The sequence below is a fragment of the Mustelus asterias genome, chromosome 10, assembly GCF_964213995.1.
Source record: "Mustelus asterias chromosome 10, sMusAst1.hap1.1, whole genome shotgun sequence".
NCBI classification, from domain to species: domain Eukaryota; kingdom Metazoa; phylum Chordata; class Chondrichthyes; order Carcharhiniformes; family Triakidae; genus Mustelus; species Mustelus asterias.
The window spans coordinates 122,747,339-122,775,123 of NC_135810.1; the positions used below are offsets into that span (position 1 = coordinate 122,747,339).

Sequence of the window (27,785 nt, forward strand, 5' to 3'; positions counted from 1 at the left end):
CCCCCCGACTAGAGGATGACCTGGGTCAGAGAGCCGTTGCAGTCTCTGACCCCACTATTCGGAGGCTGCAGCGGTGACTTCGGACTTTCATTCGGCAGGTCGGTTACAGCGCGGACGTGGATCGGGACAGAAGACGGTAAAGTAGGATTTGGCGGTAGAGTTTGGCGCGCGGTTCATTAAATCAATTTAAATGCATGCAAATGCATGTAAATTGTCGGGCCGCCTGATTCGGGCACGGGCCGGACCCGCGCCCGAATCGGGTGTCGGTAAAGCTCGGATTCGGGTGCAGATCGCGGTATAGGCCCGACGCCCAACTTTACCGTGGTCGGGCGCGAAGCTTTGGTAAAATCAGGCCCATTGGCTCTATTCTCTCTCCACAGATGCTGTCAGACCTGCTGAGATTTTCCAGCATTTCCTGTTTTTGTTTCAGATTCCAGCATCTGCAGTATTTTGCTTTTATCAGGCATAAATCAAATCCACTTTTAAATCAACAGTGAGCTGACTCGAGCACACTTGCTTTAACATTTGTTAACAGACTTGAAGCTTTCAGAGAGCGATAGAGTTCCAGAAACCTGGAAAATCCCTCCAACTTCAACCAGGCCACAGCTGCAAACTAAACTGCTTTCTGCAAAAGCCTTTTTCCCTCTGCTACAGACACAGGACTGCACATTAACCACATCATCACATGACCCTGTCAATCACTCTAATCATAAATCCTAAGGGATCTTAAGTCAACAAAAGTCCATTAGCTCGACTTAACATAATCACTTGCGAGGTTGAAATGAGTAATTATCCTGCTCTCACAAAATCTGAGCTTTTTTAGTTCTTTTTCTATTCATTCGTGGGACATGGGCATCGCTGGCTGGCCAGCATTTATTGCCCATCCCTAGTTGCCCTTGTTCAGAGGGCAGCTGAGAGTCAACCACATTGCTGTGGCTCTGGAGTCACATGTAGGCCAGACCGTGTAAGGAGGCAGATTTCCTTCCCTAAAGGATGTTAGTGAACCAGATGGGTTTTTCCAACAATCGACAATGGTTTCATGGTCATCAGTAGATTCTTAATTCTTAATTTATTGAATTCAAATTCCACCACCTGCCATGGCAGGATTCGAACCGGGATCCCCAGAGCATTAACTGAGTTTCTGGATTAATAGTCTAGCGATAATTCCACGAGACCATTGCTCCACCACCTCGCCCCATGGCATTCCCGCCAGACAAACCGGCTGCCTGTAGCATAAAGCTAAAGTTTTAGACACTTCCCCTTAAATACAAATATATATCCATATCAATTGCACTCCTATCATCACAAGCCTCATGGCTGTAACTAGCTCCCAAAATGTCTCTGCCTTGGAGCCCTATCACCCTGGCATGATTCCACACTCTGAATTGGTCACCCTGCCCATGTGACCCTTACTCTGCTGTGTTGCCCTCAAAGGGACAACGGCCTTACGGGCCAAACAGCCTCCTTCTGTTTTATAAATTCTTATGATTCCATGATTGCAAAGGCTGGCAATGTTGTACTCACTCTGCTTCTGCCGTGGCGACTGGGCACTTGTACTGGGCTGTGTTAAACAGGCAGATGTCTGCATACTGTCGGACTGTAAAACAAGAGGCACATGTTTGAGCAACAAAACGTCAAGTGGCAGCTCTGGGCATTTGATGCAATTCAACAACCCAACATCAGTTGGTGCAGTGAATCCCTTCCGATGTGGGTTTTGATTGTCTCGAGATTGCCCTCACCTCCTGCTCTAACCCTGACCAGATTCCACTGGCATCAGTTAGATAGACACATCCCTGAAGTGTCTCAATCCTCGCCTGGCACTCTTCAAGGCCATGCGTGCTGGCACATTGTTGGAACGTAAAGGAAGGGCTCACAACTCAACCCCATCTTAATATTACAACTGCGGCCTTCTTACTTATTGGCGTCATACAACTTAATCATTAACTGAATTTTGCAAAAAAGAGAGGCACATTGTTGAAGCTTTTAGTCTTGCACTCATCAGAACAAATGCAAGAATGTCAAATTTCATAACAAAAAGAAAGATTTATTTGAAGTTTATTTATTAATGTCACAAGTAAGGCTTACATTAACATTGCAATGAAGTTACTGTGAAAATCCCCTAGTCATCACACCCCGGTGCCTGGTCATAAGAACATAAGATCTAGGAGCAGGAGTAGCCATCTGGCCCCTCGAGCCTGCTCCACCATTCAATAAGGTCATGGCTGATCTTTTCGTGGACTCCGCTCCACTTACCCGCCCGCTCACCATAACCCTTAATTCCTTTACTGTTCAAAAATTTATCTATCCTTGCCTTAAAAACATTCAATGAGGTAGCCTCAACTGCTCCACTGAGCAGGGAATTCCACAGATTCACAACCCTTTGTGTGAAGAAGTTCCTCCTCAACTCAGTCCTAAATCTGCTTCCCCTTATTTTGAGGCTATGTCCCCTAGTTCTGGTTTCACCCACCAGTGGAAACAACTTCCCTGCTTCTATCGTATCTATTCCCTTCATAATCTTATATGTTTCTATAAGATCTCTCCTCATTCTTCTGAATTCCAATGAGTATAGCCCCAGTCTATTCAGTCTCTCCTCATAAGCCAACCCTCTCAACTCCAGAATCAACCAAGTGAATCTCCTCTGCACCCCCTCCAGTGCCAGTGTATCCTTTCTCAAGTAAGGAGACCAAAACTGTACACAGTACTCCAGGTGTGGCCTCACCAGCACCTTATACAGCTGCAACATAACCTCACTGTTTTTAAACTGCATCCCTCCAGCAATGAAGGACAAAATTCCATTTGCCTTCTTAATTACCTGCTGCACCTGCAAACCAACTCCTTGAGACACCCAGGTCCCTCTGTACAGCAGCATGCTGCAATTTTTTACCAATTAAATAATAGTCCATTTTGCTGTTATTCCTACCAAAATGGATGACCTCACATTTACCAACATTGTACTCCATCTGCCAGACCCTCGTCCACTCACTTAGACTATCTATATCCCTTTGCAGACTTTCAGCGTCCTCTGCACACTTTGCTCTGCCACTCATCTAAGTGTCATCTGCGAATTTTGACACACTACACTTGGTCCCCAACTCCAAATCATCTATGTAAATTGCAAACAATTGCGGTCCCAACACTGATCCCTGAGCCACACCACTAGTCACTGATCGCCAAGCAGAACAACACCCATTTACCCCCACTCTTTGTTTTCTGTTAGTTAACCAATCCTCTATCCATGCTAATACATTACCCATAACACCGTGCACCTTTATCTTATGTAGCAGTCTTTGGCGCGGCACCTTGTCAAATGCCTTCTGGAAATCCAGATACACCACATCCACAGGTTCCCCATTGTCCACTGCACATGTAATGTTCTCAAAGAATTCCACCAAATTAGTCAAACATGACCTTCCCTTCATGAACCCATGCTGCATCTTACCAATGAAACAATTTCATATCCAGATGTCTCGCATTTTCCCTACTACAGAAGTTAAGCTAAGCGGCCTATAGTTACCTGCCTTTTGTCTACCTCCTTTTTAAAACAGTGGCGTCACATTTGCTGTTTTCCAATCTGCGGGAATCATCCCAGAGTCCAGCGAATTTTGGTAAATTACCACTAGTGCATTTGCTATTTCTCCTGCCATCTCTTTTAGTACCCTGGGATGCATTCCATCAGGGCCAGGAGACTTGTCTACCTTTAGCCCCATTAACTTGCCCAACACTACCTCTTTCCTGATAATGATAGTTTCTAGGTCCTCACCTGCCATAACCTTCCTGTCATCAATTTTTGGCATGTTATTTGAGTCTTCCACTGTGAAGACCGACACAAAATACCTGTTCAATGCCTCAGCCATTTTCTCATTTCCAGTTATTACATCCCCCTTCTCATCCTCTAAAGGACCAATGTTTACCAATGTTCGGGTACACTGAGAATTTAGCATGGCCAATGCACCTAACCAGCACGTCTTTCGGACTATGGGAGGAAACCGGAGCACCCGGAGGATACCCACGCAGACACAGGGAGAACGTGCAAACTCGGCACAGACAGTGACCTAAGCCAGGAATCGAACCCAGGTCCCTGGCGCTGTGATGCAGCAGTGCTAACTACTGTGCCACCGTGCCACCATACTATAAGAGATTAGCACTCTTTTCTTCTGTTGTCCAAATTGTTGTGATTGTTTGAAACTTTGTATTCTTGTGTTTGTCCTGATGAGTGCACGATGAAAAACACTGACAACATTTCTCTCATTTCAATGATAATCATCACGTCTTTGCACGGTGGCACAGTGGTTAGCACTGCTGCCTCACAGGGACACGGTTCGATTCCCGGCTTGGGTCACTGTCTGTGTGGAGTCTGCACGTTCTCCCCGTGTCTGCGTGGGTTTCCTCTGAGTGCTCCAGATTCCTCCCACAGTCTGAAAGACGTGCTGGTTAGGTGCATTGGCCATGCTAAATTCTCCCTCAGTGTACCCGAACAGGCGCCGGAGTGTGGCAACAAGGGGATTTTCACAGTAACTTCATTGCAGTGTCAATGTAAGCCTACTAATAAATAAACTACCCTAAGCCCTGTTTGTGTGTCCAAAATAGTAATCTTGTATACATTACATTTAAAGAAGCCTCACAACTCCAGGTTAAAGTCCAACAGTTTATTTGGAATCACGAGCTTTCGGAGCGCTGCTCCTTCATCAGGTGATGAAGGAGCAGTGCTCCTAAAGCTCGTGATACCAAATAAACCCGTTGGACTTTAACCTGGAGTTGTGAGACTCCCTACTGTGCCCACCCCAGTCCAACGCCAGCATCTCCACATCACATCACATTTAAACAGCAAATCTGTGTCAAAATCGCAATTCTGCTCCCATCAGTAACATAACCTGATGAAGTACACATGCTTGTTAATATTGCAGTAAAATGATCCAACTCCCATCGGAATATTGAGAGGCAGGGAGCTGAGGTACGATACACATTTCCCTACCTGCAATCTTTAGCTTCTTGACAGTCTTGTTGGTGTTATTGGTGACGTGAACATTGACATTTATTGCTTCTCCGTGATAATAAATCTGGAACGGCAAAAATGTTCACAGCTTTTAAAACACAGAACCCTCCAAGATACAGAGTCACCCAGATCCCAGGGAGGATCACTGGTTGCAAAGGACATCGCTGTGTTCAAACAATTCTTTGATAACTCCGTTCACATGTGAAATGTACCTTTCAGTCGGGGTTTACAGTTCAAACAATTTCCAATCAAAGGTCCTCCACTATTCACACTTTTGTCACTCAAATGAATGTGGAAGTCACAAAGGCACAGAACATAGCTTAAAGTTCAGACTGCATCTAATCATGGAGGTGGCACGGTGGGTAGCACTGCTGCCTCACAGCGCCAGGGACCCAGGTTCGATTCCCGGCTTGGGTCACTGTCTGAGCGGAGTTTGCACATTCTCCCCGTGTCTGTGTGGGTTTCCTCCGGGTGCTCTGGTTTCCTCCCACAGTCCGAAGATGTGCTGGTTAGGTACATTGGCCATGCTAAATTCTCCCTCGGTGTATCCGAACAGGCGCCAGAGGGGTTCGGGGTGGTTTATATATAGGGGATATTCACTCTGGCGCCTCTGTAACCTTGTTGCAGTGTTAATGTAAGCCTACTTGTGACTCATAAATATACTTTAACAGAAACCCAGGAAATAGTTACACACTGAAATCTAATCGAGAAGTTTATATGTAGAATAACAGATACCCGGAAGTGAGCTACAGACTGGAATCTAATCGAGGGGTTTATATATAGAGTGACAGATACCCGGAAGTGAGTTACAGACTGGAATCTAATCAAGGGGTTCGGGGTGGTTTATATACAGAATAACTGATATCCGGCAGTGAGTTACAGACTGGAATCTAATCGAGGGGTTCGGGTTGGTCTATATATAGAATAACAGATACCTGGGAATGAGTTACAGACTGGAATTTAATCGAGGGGTTTGGGGTGGTTTATATATAGAATAACAGATACCCGGGAGTGAGTTACAGACTGGAATCTAATCGAGGGGTTCGGGGTGGTTTATGTATAGAATAACAGATACCCGGGAGTGAGTTACACACTGGAATCTAATTGAGGGGTACGGGGTGGTTTATATATAGAATACAGATACCTGGGAGTGAGTTACACACTGGAATCTAATTGAGGGGTACGGGGTGGTTTATATATAGAATAACAGATACCCGGGAGTGAGTTACACACTGGAATCTAATCGAGGGGTTTGGGGTGGTTTATATATAGAATAACAGATACCCGGGAGTGAGTTACAGACTGGAATCTCATCGAGGGGTTCGGGGTGGTTTATATATAGAATAACAGATACCCGGGAGTGAGCTACACACTGGAATCTAATCGAGGGGTTTGCCTAGTTTATAGAACAACAGATACCCAAGAGCTAATAAAAGCAAACCTTTGAGTGAGATTACGGAGTTTTGCTCAGACAGAAAGCTGAAGCTAAAGTGATCCTTTTGTACCTCTGGCTGGCGATGCCTTTGTGCGACTCACCTCTCCCACAGACCCTCACCTCTTTGTCCAGTGATGCCTCCAGGTGGAGGGGTTTGTCAGACATGAGGAACTGTCTCGTGGTTTCCGCCATGGGTTGTGGTCCAGGTTTCTCTGGGGCGTATTGCACCTTACGAATCACCAGCCTTACTGAGTTCCTGCCAGCACAGGGTATGAAGTGTATGATAAGATTCATCCTAACACCATCAACAATAACCAACAGAAGCTCAGGACAATGCCCAGTAAATTGGGCAGAATTCTTATCTCCGAGGTAGAGGAGAAGGAGTGATAATTTGGTGGCGTGGTGGACATTCCCTTTTTTGGAAACTCCCTGGACCCACCTTCTCTACTTGACACATTCAATATCCAAGCAAGTCCATGCTAGTTCCCCTCCAAGGGCAACTAGGGATGGGCAATAAATGCTGGCCAGCCAGCGACAGCCATGTCCCACGAATGAATAACAAAAAAACTTGCTTGACAATGTGTTTCTGCAACCCCACCCTCCCCCACACCCAACGTTCATTTTCCAGAGTCAATGAAGAGGAAGGGGCTTTACCTTTTATGAATTTTCTCTTCCAGGTTCTCTGCGCAGTATGTTTTCACCTCAAAATCCACCCCACAAGCCTAGGTGAAGATAAAGAGGAAAACCATCCGTGAGTATCAGAAAATGGAAGCTTCACCCAAATAGAATGAGGCAAGGTGGTTGGTTAGCGGGTCCATCAATGCCAGTCAGTGCAGGGAGCTAACTCCTTTACATAGAGGCAATGAACGTCGATGGAGACGGGAGAGGTGCCGGAGGATTGGAGGATTGTGGATGTGGTTCCTATGTTCAAGAAGGGGAATAGGGATAGCCCAGGTAATTACCGACCGGTGAGTCTAACCTCAGTGGTTGGTAAACTGATGGAGAAGATCCTGAGGGACAGGATATATGAGCATTTAGAGAGGTTTAGTATGCTCAAGAATACTCAGCATGGCTTTGTCAAAGGCAGATCGTGCCTTACGAGCCTGGTGGAGTTCTTCGAAAATGTGACTAAACACATTGACGAAGGGAAGGCGGTAGATGTGGTTTATATGGATTTTAGCAAGGCGTTCAATCAGGTCCCCCATGCAAGGCTTCTAGAAAAAGTGAGAGGGCATGGGATCCAAGGGGCTTGCTGCCCGGTGGATCCAGAACTGGCTTGCCCAAAGGAGGCAGAGAGTGGGTATAGATGGGTCTTTTTCTAAATGGAGGTCGGTCACCAGTGGTGTGCCCCAGGGATCTGTTCTGGGATCCTTGCTGTTTGTCATTTTCATAAATGACCTGGATGAGGAAGCGGAGGGATGGGTTGGTAAGTTTGCCAACGACACGAAGGTTGGTGGGGTTGTGGGTAGTCTGGAGGGATGTCAGAAGTTACAGAGGGACATAGATAGGATGCAAGACTGGGCGGAGAAGTGGCAGATGAACTTCAACCCAGATAAATGCGTCGTGGTCCATTTTGGTAGGTCAAATGGGATGAAGGAGTACAATATAAAGGGAAAGACTCTTAGTACTGTAGAGGATCAGAAGGACCTTGGGGTCCGGGTCCATAGGACTCTAAAATCGGCCCCACAGGTGGAGGAGGTGGTTAAGAAGGCGTATGGTGTGCTGGCCTTTATCAATCGAGGGATTGAGTTTAGGAGTCCGGGGATAATGATGCAGCCATATAAGACCCTCGTCAGACCCCACTTGGAGTACTGTGCTCAGTTCTGGTCGCCTCACTATAGGAAGGATGTGGAAAAGATTGAAAGGGTGCAGAGGAGACTTACAAGGATGTTGCCTGGATTGAGTGGCATGCCTTATGAGGATAGGCTGAGGGAGCTCGGTCTTTTCTCCTTGGAGAGACGAAGGATGAGAGGAGACCTAATAGAGGTATATAAGATGTTGAGAGGCATAGATCGGGTGGACTCTCAGAGGCTTTTTCCCAGGGTGGAAATGGCTGCTACAAGAGGACACAGGTTTAGGGTGCTGGGGGATAGGTACAGGGGAGATGTTAGGAGGAAGTTTTTCACACAGAGGGTGGTGGGCGAGTGGAACCGGCTGCCGTCAGTGGTGGTGGAGGCGAACTCAATAGGGTCTTTTAAGAGACTCCTGGATGAGTACATGGAGCTTAATAGGATGGAGGGTTATAGGTAGGTCTAGAAGGTAGGGATGTGTTCGGCACAACTTGTGGGTCGAAGGGCCTGTTTGTGCTGTAGTTTTTCTATGTTTCTATGTTAACTGGTGCCAGCAATACACATTGTTCATCATTTCCATGGAATCTAATACAGAGAGGTGTGAGGCCATGCATTTTTACAGAAAGGATAGAGAGAGGTAAGATAGGCTCAATGGGCAGAATCCTGTGCCCTTCCCGAGTGGGTAATTTAGTCAGTCTGGTGGCTGGTGATGGAGCTCCCACCACCTCCCAGTGCCTGACCCCAATTAGCCATTGGTGGGAAGATCCTTGGATGGCCTTGCTGCCCCTCTGCCAATAGAGACCAGAAGAGTGGCACGATGGCACAGTGGTTAACACTGCTACCTCACAGCTCCAGGGACCCGGGTTCGATTCCCGGCCTCGGGTCACTGTCTGTGTGGAGTTTGCAAGTTCTCCCCGTGTCTGCGTGGGTTTCCTCCGGGTGCTCCGGTTTCCTCCCACGGTCCAAAGATGTGCGGGATAAGTGCATTGGCCGTGCTAAATTGTTCCTTAGTGTCCCGGGATGCGTAGGTTAAAGGAATTAGCAGGTAAATATGTAGGGATAAGGGCTTGGTGGGATTGTTGTTGGTGCAGGTTCGACGGGCCGAATGGCCTCCTTCTGCACAGTGGGGTTTCTATGATTTCTATGAGCCAATTAATACCCACCCAAGAGATCTCATCCCAGTATTAACCCAATGGTAGGCAGTGGGCTGACCACGTGGGGAGCATGGCAGGCAAACCCTGGCGTGTTATTGAGGGCTCGCAAGTGAGACGGGACTAAGTGCCTGATCAAGCAGCATCAGGAAAAGGGGGGGTGCTGCTGGGTGTTACCACTCTGCTCTTGTTGCTCACCCCCCCTCACACTCCCCATCCATCGTGACCCCCCAATCCTGCAACCTTCCCTCTGCCATCATTCAGCTATACTGGGGTCCGGGGCCTAGTGTGTGTCAGATCAGCAGCAACCACCGCCCTCCCCAAGAGAAGATCTGTTGGCCTCTTATTGGCCAGCTCCTGGGGCCCTCGATCCTGGTAGTTGGCCCAGTCACTGCCTGAGTGGTACAGGATGTGACGGACCTTCCCAAAAAGAGGCAGCAAAAGGTCTTGACAAGCTCTCCAGCCAATGGCTGTGATTCCTGTGGCCTCTAGAAGACTCAGGGCTGAGTTTTTAATGACTCTGAGGTCAAAGGGTGGGAGGTGAGGAATGATCAGTAGCGTCACGGGGAGCCTGATCAGATTGACTCCCCGACATGATCCCCCTTTGTCGGGGTATTTTGCTGAAGTGGATGGTCTGCCTGCCCCAAGTAGGTCGATAACTAATTTAAATATGTAAATGAAGATCTTGTCAAGGATCATTAGAATCATAGAATCATAGAACCCTACAATGCAGAAGGAGCTCATTCAACCCATCGAGTCTGCACCGACCACAATCCCACCCAGGCCCTATCCCCATAACTCCACAGATTTACCCTAGCTAGTCCCCCTGACACTGAGGGAGAATTTAGCATAGCCAATCCACCTAACCAGCACGTCTTTCAGATTGTGGGAGGAAACCGGAGGAAACCCATGCAGACACGGGGAGAATGTGCAAACTCCACACAGACAGTGGCCCAAGCCGGGAATCGAACCTGGGTCCCTGGCGCTGTGAGGCAGCAGTGCTAACCAGTGTGCCACCGTGCTGTCCACAATTTTGACCCCGATTAGAATATTGAGCCCAGTTCTGGTCACCACACTGAAGGAAGGATCTAAGGGTCCTTGAGAGGGAGGGAGGGAGGGAGATTTACTAGAATGGTTCCAGGGATGGGGGATTTTATTGGCAAGGTCAGGTTGTAACTATTCTACCCTTCAATACTATCTTTCCAGAAACAACCTCAAGTTGTCTATTCATTTCTCTCTATGCAGTTAGAAAATGGGTGAGTGTCTTTCACTGTCTCTACCCACCCAGTTACAAAGCAGACCTTTGTAAACTTTCAGCAAAACCTCCCTGCTCTCATGCTCAACACCTTTTGTACTCAGGTACTCCAATGGGGAGATGATGGGTGAGATTGAGGAAATCTAGGGGATGATGGGTGGGATTGACGGATATTGGCAGAAGGTGGGGACAGGTTGTTGAATCACTCAGTCAATGTTTTCCATTCCATTCTGTGAACACAGGACATGAACAAGAGGAACAAACGACATCGAGAAAAAACAGTGAACAGGGGAGGAGGCTGAGGGGAGAGAAGGAGCAAGAAAAAGGGAGAAAGAAGGTAGGAAATAGAGGACAAAAGAGACAAGGAGAAAAAGAGAGGGTATAAAGGAGGATAAAAGGGTTGGGGGATCGAGAACTAGAGGGCATAGGTTTAAGATAAGAAGGGAAAGAATTCATGGGAACCTGAAGAGCAACTTTCTTTACACAGAGGGTAGTACATCTGTGGAATGGGCTGCCGGAGGAAGTGGTTGAGGCAGGGACATTGACAACATTTAAAAGGCATTTGGACAGATACATGGATAGGAAAGGTTTAGAGGGATATGGGCCAAATGCAGGCAAACGGGGTTAGCTTTAGATGAGCTTTATGGTCGGTATGGGACAGTTTGGGCCGAAGGGTCTGTCTCCGTGCCGTAGATTCTATGATTCTTTGACAAGAAATTGCAGGGAGGATGGCAGTTATACCTTTCCTGTGTCTTCCGGTCCTGGTTGCAATGTGACTGAACAAGGTAAGTTGGGAGGAATCTGGAAAACAAGGAATAAAAATCTCCCGATCAGTAGCAGCATCTTCACTGTGTCTGTGAGAACATTCAACTCCTCATCACCTGATCGACAATCACAGCACCATTGTTGTCAGTTGTAGCTGAGAGTGGAGCACACTCTGAATCACAAAGACTCCAAATTCAAGACCCACTTCAGGACTCAAGTGTAACAAATCAACACTGACACTCCAGTATTCTGGACAATATTACTCCTTCAGCCCTCAGTCAACATCATAACTCTGGTTATCTGGTCATTATCGCATTCTTAAACACGTTCATTAAGAAATGGTGGCAGAATATGGATGCTAATTTGTGGTGGCAACACAACCAAAGCAGAAAACAACTGATACAAAAACATAAAAATGCTGGAAAATCTCAGCAGATCTGACCTTCTCAGAAGATTAAGGAAATTTGGCATGTCCGCTACAATTCTCACCAACTTTTACAGATGCATCATGTAACCAGCATTCTTTCTGGTTGTATCACAGCTTGGTATGGCTCCTGCTCTGCTCAAGACCGCAAGGAACCACAAAAGGTCGTGAATGTAGCCCAATCCATCAGTCAAACCAGCGTCCCATCCAATGACTCTGTCTACACTTCCCGCTGCTTCGGCAAAGCAGCCAGCATAATTAAGGACCCCACGCACCCCGAACATTCTCTCTTCCACCTTCTTCCGTCGGGAAAAAGATACAAAGGTCTGAAGTCACGTACCAACCGACTCAAGAACAGTCTGCTGCTGTCAGACTTTTGAATGGATTTACTTCGCATTAAGTTGATCTTTCTCTACACCCTAGCTATGACTGTAACATTACATTCTGCACTCTCTCCTTTCCTTCTCTATGAACTGTATGCTTTGTCTGTATAGCGCGCAAGAAACAATACTTTTCACTGTATGCTAATACATGTGACAATAATAAATCAAATCAAATCAAACAGCATCTGTGGAGAGAGAGGAGAGCCAATGTTTCGAGTTTTCGTCAGAGCTTTGACGAGGTGTCATCCAGACTCGAAATATCGGCTCTATTCTCTCCCCACAGATGCTGTCAGACCTGCTGAGATTTTCCAGCATTTTTCTGTTTTTGTTTCCGATTCCAGTGTCCGCATTATTGTGCTTGAATGTTATTATTACAGAAACAGTTGATGAGTGGCGCACAAGTGTGTCGACAGCACTCACCACGGCTCGTAGCAACATCCGTGAAATCGGGAGGTGTTTGTCCATTAAGTCACCACAGATTCAGATTCAGATTCAACCAAAGCAACAATTTGGCTTCAGCAAGGATACAAATCCAATCAATTACGTTTTGCACAAACATATTGATATTTTACGGGAATAATTAACTGAACTGGGAAGCTAAACTCAGCAGGAAAGATCAGCAATTTTAAAAATCTCATCCTTCTTTTCAAACTCCCTCCATTCCCTTGTCCCTTGTTCCCAACGCTGGGGGAGTCCAGAACCAGGGCTCATAGTTTGAGGATAAGGGGTAAACCTTTTAGAACTGAGGTGGGGAGAAATGTCTTCACCCAGAGGGTGGTGAATGTGTGGAATTCACTACCACAGAAAGTAATTGAGGCTAAAACATTGTCTGATTTCAAGAAGGAATTAGATATAGTTCATGAAGCTAAAGGGATCAAGGGATATGGGGGGGGGAATCAGGATATTGATTTTGGTGATCAGCCATGATCAAAATGAATGGCGGAGCAGGCTCGAAGGGCCGAATGGCCTCCTCCTGCTTCTAGTTTCTATGTTTCTTTCCATCACTGTAACCTCTGAGATCTTCATTCTCTTCCAGTCCAGGCCTCTTACGCATCACCAATTTGATGCATCTTATGCATCACCACTGACCCGATGAAGGAGCAGCGCTCTGAAAGCTCGTGATTCCAAATAAACCTGGTGGACTTTAACCTGGTGTTGTGAGACTTCTCACTGTGATCATCAGCCTTCAGCCGCTGGGTCCACATTTCTGGAATTCTCTCCCAAAATCTCTCCGTCTGTCTCTCTCCCTCCTTTATTTGAACCTCTCAAACCTACTTCTCTGACCAGGCTTTTGATCAGTCCCTAACATTTCCCCACGTGGTTTGATGTGAAAGGTTTGTTTGATCACGTATCTGTGAAGAACTGTGGGATGTTTCAAAATGTCCCGAGGCACCTCACAGGGACTGTTAATGAAACAGGGATTAGACACTGAGTCAAATAGGGAGATATTAGGGACAACGTCTGAAAACTCAGTTAAAGAGTAGGTTTTTTATTTATTAGTCGCAAGTAGTCTTACATTAACACTGCAATGAAGTTACTGTGAAAATCCCCTAGTCGCCACACTCCCATGCCTGTTGGGGTAGCACTGCTGGTTAGCCCTGCTGCCTCACAGCACCAGGGACCCAGGTTCAATTCCGGCCTTGGGTCACTGTCTGTGTGGGGTCTACACATTCTCCCTGTGTCTGCGTGGGTTTCCTCCGGGTGCTCCGGTTTCCTCTCACAGTCCAAAGACGTGCTGGTTAGGTGCATTGGCCGTGCTAAATTCTCCCTCAGTGTACCCGAACAGGCGCCGGAGTGTGGCGACTAGGGGATTTTCACAGTAACTTCATTGCAGTGTTAAAGTAAGCCTACTTGTGACTCATAAATAAAATTTACTTCACTGAGGGAGAATCTAGCACGGCCAATGCACCTAACCAACACGTCTTTTGGACTGTGGGAGGAAACCGGAGCACCCGGATTAAACCCAAGCAGACACGGGGAGAACATGCAGACTCCACACAGACAGTGACCCAAGCCAGGAATTGAACCCGGGTTCCTGGCGCTGTGAGGCCGCAGTGCTAACCACTGTGTGCTGCTGTGCTGATTTTAAGGAGAGTCTTACAGGAGGAAAGTGAGGGAGAGAGGATGAGAGAAGCTGAAGTTCTGATCACCAACGGTGGAGTGACTATAATTGGGAATGCACAACAGGTCAGAACTAAAAGTTCATATTGGAGGGCTCTGGGGCTGGAAGAGTTGGGGTGAGGGGGAGGGGGTTGGATTTGACACTCCTCGTTGCTGGGTTTGAAGGTGGAGGTGGCCTTCCGGCTCAGGTGCTAGTTAAGACAGAGACATCCAGAGTTTTTCGATGATCTCTAGCTTACAGAGGATAGAATGTTGTAGAGCAGTCTGGGGAATGTTGCGATGGTGCTTAATTGGTGCCACATCCACAAACATCCACTCCCTGCACCACCGACTCTCAGTAGCAGCAGTGTGTACCATCTACTAGATGCACTGCAGCAATCCACCAAAGATCCTTAGACAGCACCTTCCAAACCCACGACCACTTCCATCTAGAAGGACAAGGGCAGCAGATACATGGGAACACCACCACCTACAAGTTCCCCTCCAAGCCACTCGCCATTCTGACTTGGAAATATATCGCCGTTCCTTCACTATCACTGGTTCAAAATCCTGGAATTCCCTCCCTAACGGCATTGTGGGTCAACCCACAGCACATGGACTGCAGCGATTCAAGATGGCAGCTCACCGCCACCTTCTCAAGGGGCAACTAGAGATGGGCAATAAATGCTGACCAGCCAGCGACGCCCATGTCCCACGAATGAATAAAAAAAAGTCCAGTCTGGAGATAAGAAGGTCAGGATGAGGGCTTCAGCAGTCGATGAGCTGAGGCAGGATTGAAGCTGGGTGAAGTTATTACAGAAATGGCAATAGGCGGTCTTAGTTAAAGGTGCTATATAAACACATGTTGTTGAATAAGTCTTGCATAATTATAGAAAGAAGTCTCACAACACCAGGTTAAAATCCAACAGGTTTATTTGGAATCATGAGCTTTCGGAGCGCTGCTCCTTCATCAGGTGAGTGGAGGATGAATTCACAAACACGGTATATATAGACAAAGACACAATTGCAAGATAATTACAGATTGGAATGTGAGTCTTTACAGGTAATCAAGTCTTTACAGGTATAGACAATGCGAGTGGAGAGAGGGATAATCACGGATTAAAGAGGCGTGAATTGTCTCAAGTCAGGACAGTTAATCTGCAAGACGTGCCAGATCGTCGACATGGATGCCATCATTTCACGTGAGAACACCATCCACCAGGTACATGGTACATATTCTTGCGTCTTGGCCAACGTTGTCTACCTGATACGCTGCAGGAAAGGATGTCCCGAGGCATGGTACATTGGGGAGACCATGCAGACACTACGACAACGGATGAATGGACACCGCTTGACAATCACCAGGCAAGAGTGTTCCATTCTTGTCAGGGAACACTTCAGCAGTCATGGACATTCAGCCTCTGATCTTAAGGTAAGCGTTCTCCAAGGTGCCTTCACAACACACGACAACGCAGAGTCGCTGAGCAGAAACTGATAGCAAAGTTCTGCACACATGAGGACGGCCTCAACCGGGATCTTGGGTTCATGTCACACTATCTGTAACCCCCCATCATTTGGCCTGGGCTTGCAATATCCTACTAACTGTCCTGGTTTGAGACAATTCACACCTCTATAACCTATGATTATTCCTCTCCACTTACACTGTTTGTACCTGTAAAGACTTGATTACCAGTAAAGATTCTCATTCCAACCATTCTTCACATTCCAATCTGTAATTATCTTGCAGTTGTGTCTTTGCCTATAAGTGCCATATTTGTGAACCTACCTCTCCACTCACCTGATGAAGGCTCTGAAAGCTGGTGATTCCAAATAAACGTGTTGGACTTTAACCTGGTGTTGTGGGACTTCTTACTGTGCCCCACCCGAGTCCAACACCAGCATCTCCACATCATTGCATAGTTATGGATGCAAGATGGTCTCTCTTATTCAGCTCACATGCTTGTCTCCGCAATAAACTCCACCCTTAGTGTTTGGCATCAGGGCTGTAAATCAGGGGACTAACCTCGAAGGTGAAAGGATAAGCGTGTTCACCCAGCTTTTTGATCAGACGTTCCTGGAGGCGAGTTAAGGGTTTCTTCTCCTCGGCCACTGGCGGAAAAGCTTGGACATTAGCGACAAAGAGATCCTTCCGGAAGGTCAACCCCAGCACATCCAAATCCTCCCGACCGTACCGGAAGGCACAGGTCAAGGTGACAAACACTGCGAAGATGGGGAAGAGTTATCAGTTGGTTACACTGTCCACCTGTAAACAGGGCTGGGCCAACATGTCTCTGCAGCAGTCACTCCAGGGCAGCACAATGCTGACAATCCATCGCCAATATCCAATTTGCAACTTATTCTGATGTTGTGACAGAGCAGAACAATTTTGACACGAGCCCTGTCATTTCTTCACTCCCTCCATTCTGATCTACGCTCACTCCACTCCCCCATCACTGACTCAACGCACACATATAATCCACTCCCACACCCCATGTACACTCCCGCCCTATCACTGATTCTACCCACCCATTCCCCCTCCCACACCCCATGTACACTCTCCCCCATCACTGACTCTACCCACCCATTCCCCTCCCACACCCCATGTACACTCTCCCCCTATCACTGACTCTACCCACCCATTCCCCCTCCCACACCCCATGTACACTCCCGCCCCATCACTGACTCTACCCACCCATTCCCCCCTCCCACACCCCATGTACACTCTCCCCCGATCACTGATTCTACCCACCCATTTAATCCCCTCCCACATCAAGACCGCAAGGAACTACAAAAAGTTGTGAATGTAGCCCAATCCATCATGCAAACCAGCCTCCCATCCATTGACTCTGTCTACACTTCCTGCTGCCTCGGCAAAGCAGCCAGCATCATTAAGGACCCCACGCAACCCGGACATTCTCTCTTCCATCTTCTTCTGTCGGGAAAAAGATACAAAAGTCTGAGGTCACGTACCAACCGACTCAAGAACAGCTTCTTCCCTGCTGCTGTCAGACTTTTGAATGGATCTACCTCGCATTATGTTGATCTTTCTCTACACCCTAGTTATGATTGTAACACTACATTCTGCACTCTCTCGTTTCCTTCTCTATGAATGGTATGCTTTGTCTGTATAGCGCACAAGAAACAACACTTTTCACTGTATGTTAATACATATGATAATAATAAATCAAATCAAATCAAATAAAAGTCACACCCCCATGTACACTCTCCCTATCACTGACTCTACCCACCCATTCCCCCTCCCACACTCTCATGTACACTCTCCTCTATTTAACCAATCACGTCTTTGTATATACGCTTGCTGATCTTCAAACAGATTTGAGACTGGCACGGGAATAAGAACATAAGAACATAAGAACATAAGAAATAGGAGCAGGAGTAGGCCATCTAGCCCCTCGAGCCTGCCCCGCCATTCAATAAGATCATGGCTGATCTGACGTGGATCAGTACCACTTACCCGCCTGATCCCCATAACCCTTAATTCCCTTACCGATCAGGAATCCATCCATCCGCGCTTTAAACATATTCAGCGAGGTAGCCTCCACCACCTCAGTGGGCAGAGAATTCCAGAGATTCACCACCCTCTGGGAGAAGAAGTTCCTCCTCAACTCTGTCTTAAACCGACCCCCCTTTATTTTGAGGCTGTGCCCTCTAGTTTTAACTTCCTTACTAAGTGGAAAGAATCTCTCCGCCTCCACCCTATCCAGCCCCCGCATTATCTTATAAGTCTCCATAAGATCCCCCCTCATCCTTCTAAACTCCAACGAGTACAAACCCAATCTCCTCAGCCTCTCCTCATAATCCAAACCCCTCATCTCCGGTATCAACCTGGTGAACCTTCTCTGCACTCCCTCCAATGCCAATATATCCTTCCTCATATAAGGGGACCAATACTGCACACAGTATTCCAGCTGCGGCCTCACCAATGCCCTGTACAGGTGCATCAAGACATCCCTGCTTTTATATTCTATCCCCTTCGCAATATAGGCCAACATCCCATTTGCCTTCTTGATCACCTGTTGTACCTGCAGACTGGGCTTTTGCGTCTCATGCACAAGGACCCCCAGGTCCCTTTGCACGGTAGCATGTTTTAATTTGTTTCCATTGAGATAGTAATCCCATTTGTTATTATTTCCTCCAAAGTGTATAACCTCACATTTCTCAACGTTACCATTTGCCATATCCTCGCCCACTCACTCAGCCTGTCCAAATCTCTCTGCAGATCTTCTCCGTCCTCCACACGATTCACTTTTCCACTTATCTTTGTGTCGTCTGCAAACTTCGTTACCCTACACTCCGTCCCCTCCTCCAGATCATCTATATAAATGGTAAACAGTTGCGGCCCGAGTACCGATCCCTGCGGCACGCCACTAGTTACCTTCCTCCAACCGGAAAAACACCCATTTATTCCGACTCTTTGCTTCCTGTCGGATAGCCAGTCCCCAATCCACTTTAACACACTACCCCCAACTCCGTGTGCCCGAATAGTTGTCCATTCTCACACCACTACCAATGACTCTTGTTCCCGGGTACAGGAACCACCATACTCTGTGGAACACAAACAGAAAATGCTGGAAAATCGCAGCAGGCCTGAAAGCATCTATTAGGAGAGAATAGAACCAACGTTTCGAGTCTGGATGACCCTTCCTCGGAGCTTATAGGAGTCTACAAGATTATGAGGGGTATGGACAGAGTGGATAGTCAGAAGCTTTTTCCCAGGGTGGAAGAGTCAATTACTAGGGGGCATACGTTTAAGTTGCGAGGGGCAAGGTTTAAAGGAGATGTATGAGGCAAGTTTTTTTTACACAGAGGGAGGTGGGTGCCTGGAACTCGCTGCCACAGGTGGTAGTGGAAGCGGATACGATAGTGACTTTTAAGGGGTGTCTGGACAAATACATGAATAGGATGGGAATAGAGGGATATGGTCCCCGGAAGGGTAGGGGGTTTTAGTTCAGTCGGGCAGCATGGTCGGTGCAGGCTTGGAGGGCCGAAGGGCCTGTTCCTGTGCTGTAATTTTCTTTGTTCTCTGTTGGCTATTTCTGTGCTTTGAGGTTGGTCTCTGGTCACAGATACCAGTCAGAAATCTCCATACCTGTGAGGGAAGTGTTCTCAATCCCTACCTTTCCTTTCCTTCAGATATTCTGGATCCACCAACACAACGCCATCTGTGGAAGGAGAGAGAGGAAACTTGACATGACCCAGTGTTGACGCTTCAAGACTGGTGTTCATAGTGCTGGATTTTACATTCCTAAATTAGGCCCATTACTGCCTCCACCCCCACACCCACCCTCACGCCCACCCCACCCCCATCACCACCCCCACCCTCAACCCCTGCCCCAAACCAAAATCCCGACAGTGCAAGAGTCTATTCGGCCTATCGTGCCTGCACCGACAACAATCTCACCCAAGCCCTATTCCCACAACCTCATATATTTACCCTGCTAATCCCCCTGACACTGAGGGGCAATTTAGCCTGGTCAATCCATCTAACCCGCACATTTTTGGACTGTGGGAGGAAACCGGAGCACCCGGAGGAAACCCGCGCAGACACGGGGAGAATGTGCAGACTCCACAGAGATAGTCATCTGAGGCAGGAATCGAACCCGGGTTCCTGGCGCTGTGAGGCAGCAGTGCTAACCACTGTGCCACCGTGCCGTGATTCTTATCGGTAGAAATTGCAGTGGCCACTCACCAACGGGTTCCACAAAGTCCACATGGTCGACAAAGTCCCTTTTTCCAAGGTAGACGGTGAGCTGGGGAAGGGTAAGAGAAGCAAGAGATTGTGTTTGTTTGGTCATACAGAGCTCAAGTGTTGCTGAAAATATAAACATGCTGTCAAAGCGTACGTCCCATTGCCTGGTGCATTGTGCCGAGCAGCCTGCCCCATCGGCTGTTCACAATAGGCTATGTTCCCCCACTGACCATAACTCAATCAAGCCTGAGCCTGCAAATCTCTGAACTTAATGTCCAACGCCAGGTGTGATTCTGCTATTGTGCAGCACTTGCTGAACATTCCCGAGTGTGCTAAGAATCACACTAACAACCAATTTAAGATTATCAATTGGACTCATAAACATAGAATCCCTACAGTGCAGAAGGAGGCCATTCGGCCCATCGAGTCTGCACTGACCACAATCCCATCCAGGCCCTCACCCTATAACCCCGTGCATTTACCCGAGTTAGCATGGCCAATCCCCCACATCTTTGGACTGTGGGATGAAACCAGAGCACTCGAAGGAAACCCACGCAGACACAGGGAGAACGTGCAGACTCGACACAGGCAGTAACCCAAGTCGGGAATCAAACCGAGGTTCCTGGAGCTGTGAGGCAGCAGTGCTAACCACTGTGCCATCGTGCCGCCACTGTGGCCCACTTATGCTTGCTGGAAGCTTCGTATATTCATATGTAGGGAACTGTCCGCTGCAGACAAAAGGAATATGTCTGGGTATAAATGAATAAATTGAATTAAGAAAAAGCATGGTGGATCTGCTGCATTCTCTATGGCAAAGCTTTAACCAATCAGAGCCAACTTGCCAATTTTTCAGCACCACTTTCTCCTATATTATAAATTGCTGCTCCTTTTGAAATTTGGTATTCTTGTGAATTTATCCTGATGAGTGCAAGGTGAAAAGTTTTGACAGCATGTCTCTTTTTCAGCAATATTCAAGATTATATTTGATGCAATAATTACGTAGCATTTCACAGCATTGGCACCAGAAAAACAGGCCATTCAGCCCGCCTGCTTCCTGCTGGTGTTTAATCTTCACATGAGCCTCCTCTCACCCCTCTTCATCTCATTCGTTCACAATATCCTTCTATTCCTTTCTCCCTCAAGTGTTTACCCAGTTTCCCCTTAAATACATCCATACAATTCTGAGGTAACGGGTTCCATGTTCTCACCACTCTCTGGGTAGGGAAGTTTCTCCCGAATTCCTGACTGGATTTATGAGCGATTGTTTTATGTCTACGGCTTTCCTGGTTCTGGTCTCACCTGATAAGTGGAAACATCTCTCTGTCTACCCTCCCAAACCCTTCCATGATCTCGATTACCCCTTCCAGAGGAAAGAGCCCCAGCCTGTTTAATCTTCCAATTAATAAAAAGGAAACAAAATTGATGCAGGTTCTGTTCAGTGTGATTCTGTTTGATCTCCTGTGGCATTGTTCATCATTACAGCAGCAGACATCATTCTGTGTATTGCACCCTGTATTATTTTGTTTCTAAGATCTATCTCTCTTTAACTGGTGTATCTGTTTAAGGTCCCAGGTGGCATTGCCACTTCCCTAGTTTTCTCATGTTTCAGTTGCCACACTCAAATTTCAGTGTTGCATTTGTCTAATTTCACATTTTGTCAAATTTCACATTTCAAAACCAAGAATAAACATTTGGAATACAAAATGGAGGAGCTGGAACCCTGCCTCTTAATATCTGCAACCTCCTCCAGACCTTACAACCCTCCATATCTCTGTAACCCCTCGAGCCCCTCTCTAACTCTGTAACCTCCTCCAGCCCCTTCACCCCCTCCCTATCTCTCTAACTTCCTCCAGCCCCTAGACCTCTCCCTATCTCTGTAACATCCTTCAGTCCCTACACCCCTGCCTATTGCTGTAACCTCCTCCAGTCCCTACACCCCTCCCTATCTCTGTAACCTCCTCCAGTCCCGACACCCCTGCCTATCGCTGTAACCTCCTGCAGTCCCTGCACCCCTGCCTATTGCTGTAACCTCCTTCAGTCCCTACACCCCTCCCTATCTCTGTAACCTCCTCTAGCCCCTACACCCTGCCTATCTCTGTAACCTCCTCCAGTCCCTACACCCCTGCCTATCGCTGTAACCTCCTCCAGTCCCTCACCCCTCCCTATCTCTGAAACCTCCTCCAGCCCCTTCACCTCTCCCTATCTCTGTAAGCTCCTCCAGCCCCTACAGCCCTGCCTATTGCTGTAACCTCCTCCAGCCCCTACACCCCTCCCTATCTCTGTAACCTCCTCCAGTCCCTAAACCGCTGCCTATCGCTGTAACCTCCTCCAGTCCCGACACCCCTCCCTATCTCTGTAACCTCCTCCAGTCCCGACACCCCTGCCTATCGCTGTAACCTCCTCCAGTCCCTGCACCCCTGCCTATTGCTGTAACCTCCTCCAGTCCCTACACCCCTCCCTATCTCTGTAACCTCCTCCAGTCCCTACACCCCGCCTATCTCTGTAATCTCCTCCAGTCCCTACACCCCTGCCTATCGCTGTAACCTCTTCCAGTCCCTACACCCCTCCCTATCTCTGAAACCTCCTCCAGCCCCTTCACCTCTCCCTATCTCTGTAAGCTCCTCCAGCCCCTACAGACCTGCCTATTGCTGTAACCTCCTCCAGCCCCTATACCCTTCCCTAACTCTGTAACCTCCTTCAGTCCCCTACAACGCTGCCTATCTCTGTAACCTCCTCCAGCCCCTAAACCCCTCCCTATAAAGAACAAAGAACAAAGAACAATACAGCACAGGAACAGGCCCTTCGGCCCTCCAAGCCGATGCCGCTCCCTGGTCCAAACTAGACCATTCTTTTGTATCCCTCCATTCCCACTCCGTTCATATAGCTGTCTAGATAAGTCTTAAACGTTCCCAGTGTGCCCGCCTCCACCACCTTGCCTGGCAGCGCATTCCAGGCCCCCACCACCCTCTGTGTAAAATATATCCTTCTGATATCTGTGTTAAACCTCCCCCCCCTTCACCTTGAACCTATGACCCCTCGTGAACGTATTGAACCTATGACCCCTCGTGAACGTATCTCTGTAACCTCCTGCAGCCCCTACACCCTCCTTATCTCTGTATCCTCCTCCAGCTCTTTCAAGTTTCCCTGTCTCTGTGACCTCCTCCAGCACCTACACCCATCCCTAACTCTGTAACCTCACCAGCCCCTACACTCCTCCCTACCTCTGTAACCTCCTCCAATCCCTACATCCATCCCTATCTCATAACCTCCTGCAGCCCCTAAACCCCTCCCTATCTCTGTAACCTCCTGCAGCCCCTAAACCCCTTCCTATCTCTGTAACCTCTGCAGCCCCTACGCCCCTCCCTATCTCTGTAACCTCCTGCAGCCCCTATACCCCTCCCTATCTCTGTATCCTCCACTAGCCCCTACACCCTTCCCTAACTCTGCAAACCGTCCTCCCCTTTAGAATCTGAAACAAAAACAGAAAATGCTGGTAAATCCCAGCAGGTCTGACAGCCTCTCTGGAGAGAGAATGAGGAGGCGATGGCCTAGTGGTATTATTGGTAGACTATTAATCCAGTAATTCAACTGATGTCCTGGGACCCTGGGTTCAAATCCCGCCACGGCAGATGGTGAAATTTGAATTCAATAAAAAATATCTGGAATTGAGAATCTACTGATGACCATGAAACCATTGTCAATTATCAGAAAAACCCATCTGGTTCACTAATGTCCCTTTAGGGAAGGAAATCTGCCGTCCTTACCTGGTCCGGCCTACATGAGACTCCAGAGCCAAAGCAGTGTGGTTGACTCTCAGCTGCCCTCTGAAATGGCCGAGTGAGACACTCAGTTCAAGGGGCAATTAGGGATGGGCAATAAATGTTGTGAATAGAACTCCCACTCACCTGACAAAGGAGCAGCGCTCCGAAAGCTAATGGCGTTTGCTACCAAATAAACCTGTTGGACTTTAACCTGGTGTTGTTAGACTCCTTACTGTGTTCACCCCGGTCCAACGCCAGCATCTCCACATCAATAAGTGTTGGCCCAGCCAGCGACGCCCATGTCCCATGAATGAATTTTTTAAAAGTAGGGCCAAGGTATCAAGTCTGGAAGACCCTTTATCAGAGTAGAGACTTGACTAGGGATGGCCACTGGATATCTGGAGAGAGGTAAGTTGGCGATCACAGGGAGAGGGTCGCCAGTGATGAGGGGCGGCGGGGTGGGTGTGAGGTTGGAAGCTCTTAGCAGGCGTTCTTCACCCCTCCTTGACCCACTACACAATGTCAGGTGAGCGCCTGTGAATGAGGAACAGTTTGGTAGGCCGCAGGAAACTCAAGAGGCAGCCTTCTGAATGCAGAGGAGACACAAGCAAGTCTGGCTTCATCCCTCAATGTGGTGGACTTAGTCATAATTGGTTTTAAGTGGCTCATTAACCAGTCTAGTCCCTTCCTGCCGCTGGTGGGTGGTTTTCCTGCCTTGCCCCTTCCCACCGCTCAGTAAATTCAGAACTGTTTTCCCACTGCCATGAACAGGATATGGGGCCTCTCCGAGCAGAGTCCAGCCCTGTTCACCATCTCAGCTCTCCCGGCCCTGCTGAATTCCATCCCACACATGGGCTTCTCTCCAAAATATTTCCTGATTTTCAGACAGGGAAATCCATTCAACTCTGGGCAGAAGAATAACGCGTTGAGTTTCTCCTGTGGAAAACAAAACATTCTCGGACTGACTGTGAACAGGGATTGTTCCAATAACCGATTATAAATGATGCATCTGTGCAGGCAGTGGCGAGAACAGCACACACACTCCAGGTGGGCTCCACAGTTCAATGCATTTGAAGCACATCCTTTCCTTTTGTATTCCAACTCCCTCGAGAAAAAGGCCGACATTCCATCAGCCGCTTTGACTGCTTCCCACATTGTTCAGTAACTTCCAGTGATTTATGTACACAGAACTGAGTCCCTCAACTTCACAATGGATTCTCATCCATCTTTGTCTGTTGCCCTTTGTGACATTCTGCACCTCCAAAAGTAACTGTGCATGCAATGCGAGGCTACTCACCCAGGGGAAGTCTCGACCTGAATTTTTACTCTGCAAGAAACTTGAATTACAACTTGAAAAGAAAGCTAGACTCCACATTTAACCCCATGCTCTACCTGTCATGGGAGTGTTTGATGGGTGGCTGTCCTGTCTGGAGACAGTACACATCTCTTCAACCTGTGCTTAATGCTCCCTCCACTCACATTGTCTGTATCTTTAAGACCTGGCTGGCTGTAGAGATTCGCATTCTAATCAGTATTCTGTAACTTGATTTTGTGTCTCTGTTTGAGAGCAGATATCCACTCCATCTGACGAAGGAGCAGCGCTCCGAAAGCTAATGGCATTTGCTACCAGATAAACCTGTTGGACTTTAACCTGGTGTTGTTAAAACTCTTACTGTGTTTACCCCAGTCCAATGCCGGCATCTCCACATCAGTGTTTGATGGGGATAGTGTAGAGGGAGCTCTACTCCGTATCTAACCCCGTGCTGTAACTGTCCTGGGAGTGTTTGAGGGGGACTGTGTAGTGGGAGCTTTACCCTGTGCTGTACCTGTCTTGGGACTGTTTGATGGGGACAGTGTAGAGGGAGCTTTACTCTGTATCTAACCCCGTGCTGCACCTGTCCTGGGAGTGTTTGATAGGTATAGTGTAGAGGGAGCTTTACTCTGTATCTAACCCTGTGCTGTGCCTGTCCTGGGAGTGTTTGATGGGGACAGTGTAGAGGGAGCTTTACTCTGTATCTAACCCCGTGCTGTACCTGTCCTGGGAGTGTTTGATGGGGACAGTGTAGAGGGAGCTTTACTCTGTATCTAACCCCGTGCTGTGCCTGTCCTGGGAGTGTTTGATGGGGACAGTGCAGAGGGAGCTTTACTCTGTATCTAACCCCGTGCTGTACCTGTCCTGGGAGTGTTTGATGGGGACAGTGTAGAGGGAGCTTTACTCTGTATCTAACCCTGTTGGTTTTTGATTCTATTTGATTTGATTTATTAATGTCATGCGTATTGGGATACAGTGAAAAGTATTGTTTCTTGCGCACTATACAGACAAAGCATACCGTTCATAGAGAAGGAAAGGAGAGAGTGCAGAATGTAGTGTTACAGTCATAGCTAAGGTGTAGAGAAAGATCAACTTAATGCAAGGTAGGTTAATTCAAAAGTCTGATGGCAGCAGGGAAGAAGCTGTTCTTGAGTCAGTTGGTACGTGACCCCAGACCTCTGTATCTTTTTCCCGACGGAAGAAGATGGAAGAGAGTCTATAAAATAATGAGGGGCATAGATCAGCTAGATAGTCAATATCTTTTCCCAAAGCTAGGGGAGTCTAAAACTAGAGGGCAGAGGTTTAAGGTGAGAGGGGAGAGATACAAAAGTGTCCAGAGGGGCAATTTTTTCACACAGAGGGTGGTGAGTGTCTGGAACAAGCTGCCAGAGGTAGTAGTAGAGGCGGGTACAATTTTGTCTTTTAAAATTTTTTCTCCCAGAGGGTGGTGAATCTCTGGAATTCTCTGCCCACTGAGGTGATGGAGGCTACCTCGCTGAATATGTTTAAAGCGCGGATGGATGGATTCCTGAGCGGTAAGGGAATTAAGGGTTATGGGGATCAGGCGGGTAAGTGGTACTGATCCACGTCAGATCAGCCATGATCTTATTGAATGGCGGGGCAGGCTTGAGGGGCTAGATGGCCTACTCCTGCTCCTATTTCTTATGTTCTTATGTTCTTAAAAGCATTTAGACAGTTACATGGATACGATGGGTATAGAGGGATGTGGGCCAAATGCGGGGAATTGGGATTAGCTTAGGGGTTTAAAAAAAAAGGGCGGCATGGACAAGTTGGGCCGAAGGGTCTGTTTCCATGCTGTAAACCTCTATGACTCTGTGAGAGAATGTCCGGGGTGTGAGGGGTCCTTGATTATCCCGATACAGAGAAAATCTCCCTCTACACTCACTCTTGGTTGCCTGTAAAGTGCATTGGAATATCTGGAGGCTGTAGAAGGTTATAAAAATATTTCTGTCCTATTTAATCTCATTGGATTAATAATTATATTCAAACTCGGAATAGAACATAGAAAGATAGAACATAGAACAGTACAGCACAGAACTGGCCCTTCGGCCCACGATGTTGTGCCGAGCTTTATCTGAAACCAAGATCAAGCTATCCCACTCCCTATCATCCTGGTGTGCTCCATGTGCCTATCCAATAACCGCTTAAATGTTCCTAAAGTGTCTGACTCCACTATCACTGCAGGCTGTCCATTCCACACCCCAACCACTCTCTGCGTAAAGAACCTACCTCTGATATCCTTCCTATATCTCCCACCATGAACCCTGTAGTTATGCCCCCTTGTAATAGCTCCATCCACCCGAGGAAATAGCCTTCGAACGTTCACTCTATCTATCCCCTTCATCATTTTATAAACCTCTATTAAGTCTCCCCTCAGCCTCCTCCGCTCCAGAGAGAACAGCCCCAGCTCCCTCAACCTTTCCTCATAAGACCTACCCTCCAAACCAGGCAGCATCCTGGTAAATCTCCTCTGCACTCTTTCCAGCGCTTCCACATCCTTCTTATAGTGAGGTGACCAGAACTGCACACAATATTCCAAATGTGGTCTCACCAAGGTCCTGTACAGTTGCAGCATAACCCCACGGCTCTTAAACTCCAACCCCCTGTTAATAAAAGCTAACACACTATAGGCCTTCTTCACAGCTCTATCCACTTGAGTGGCAACCTTTAGAGATCTGTGGATAT

General features: G+C 47.6%; 1 protein-coding gene across 2 annotated transcripts in view; it reads right to left on the reverse strand.

The window, feature by feature from the left end:
- LOC144499945 (beta-arrestin-1) overlaps positions 1–27,785 on the reverse strand; it is a 157,842-nt gene that overhangs the window by 22,272 nt on the left and 107,785 nt on the right. For both annotated transcript variants that reach the window (XM_078222662.1, XM_078222661.1), the window contains exons 3-10: positions 20,007–20,067; positions 19,435–19,479; positions 16,320–16,516; positions 11,366–11,425; positions 7,083–7,150; positions 6,549–6,684; positions 4,973–5,057; positions 1,525–1,597 (exon numbers count right to left, since the gene is read on the reverse strand). In XM_078222662.1, the coding sequence (XP_078078788.1) occupies positions 1,525–1,597; positions 4,973–5,057; positions 6,549–6,684; positions 7,083–7,150; positions 11,366–11,425; positions 16,320–16,516; positions 19,435–19,479; positions 20,007–20,067 (725 nt within the window). The remainder of the gene's footprint in view (positions 1–1,524; positions 1,598–4,972; positions 5,058–6,548; positions 6,685–7,082; positions 7,151–11,365; positions 11,426–16,319; positions 16,517–19,434; positions 19,480–20,006; positions 20,068–27,785) is intronic.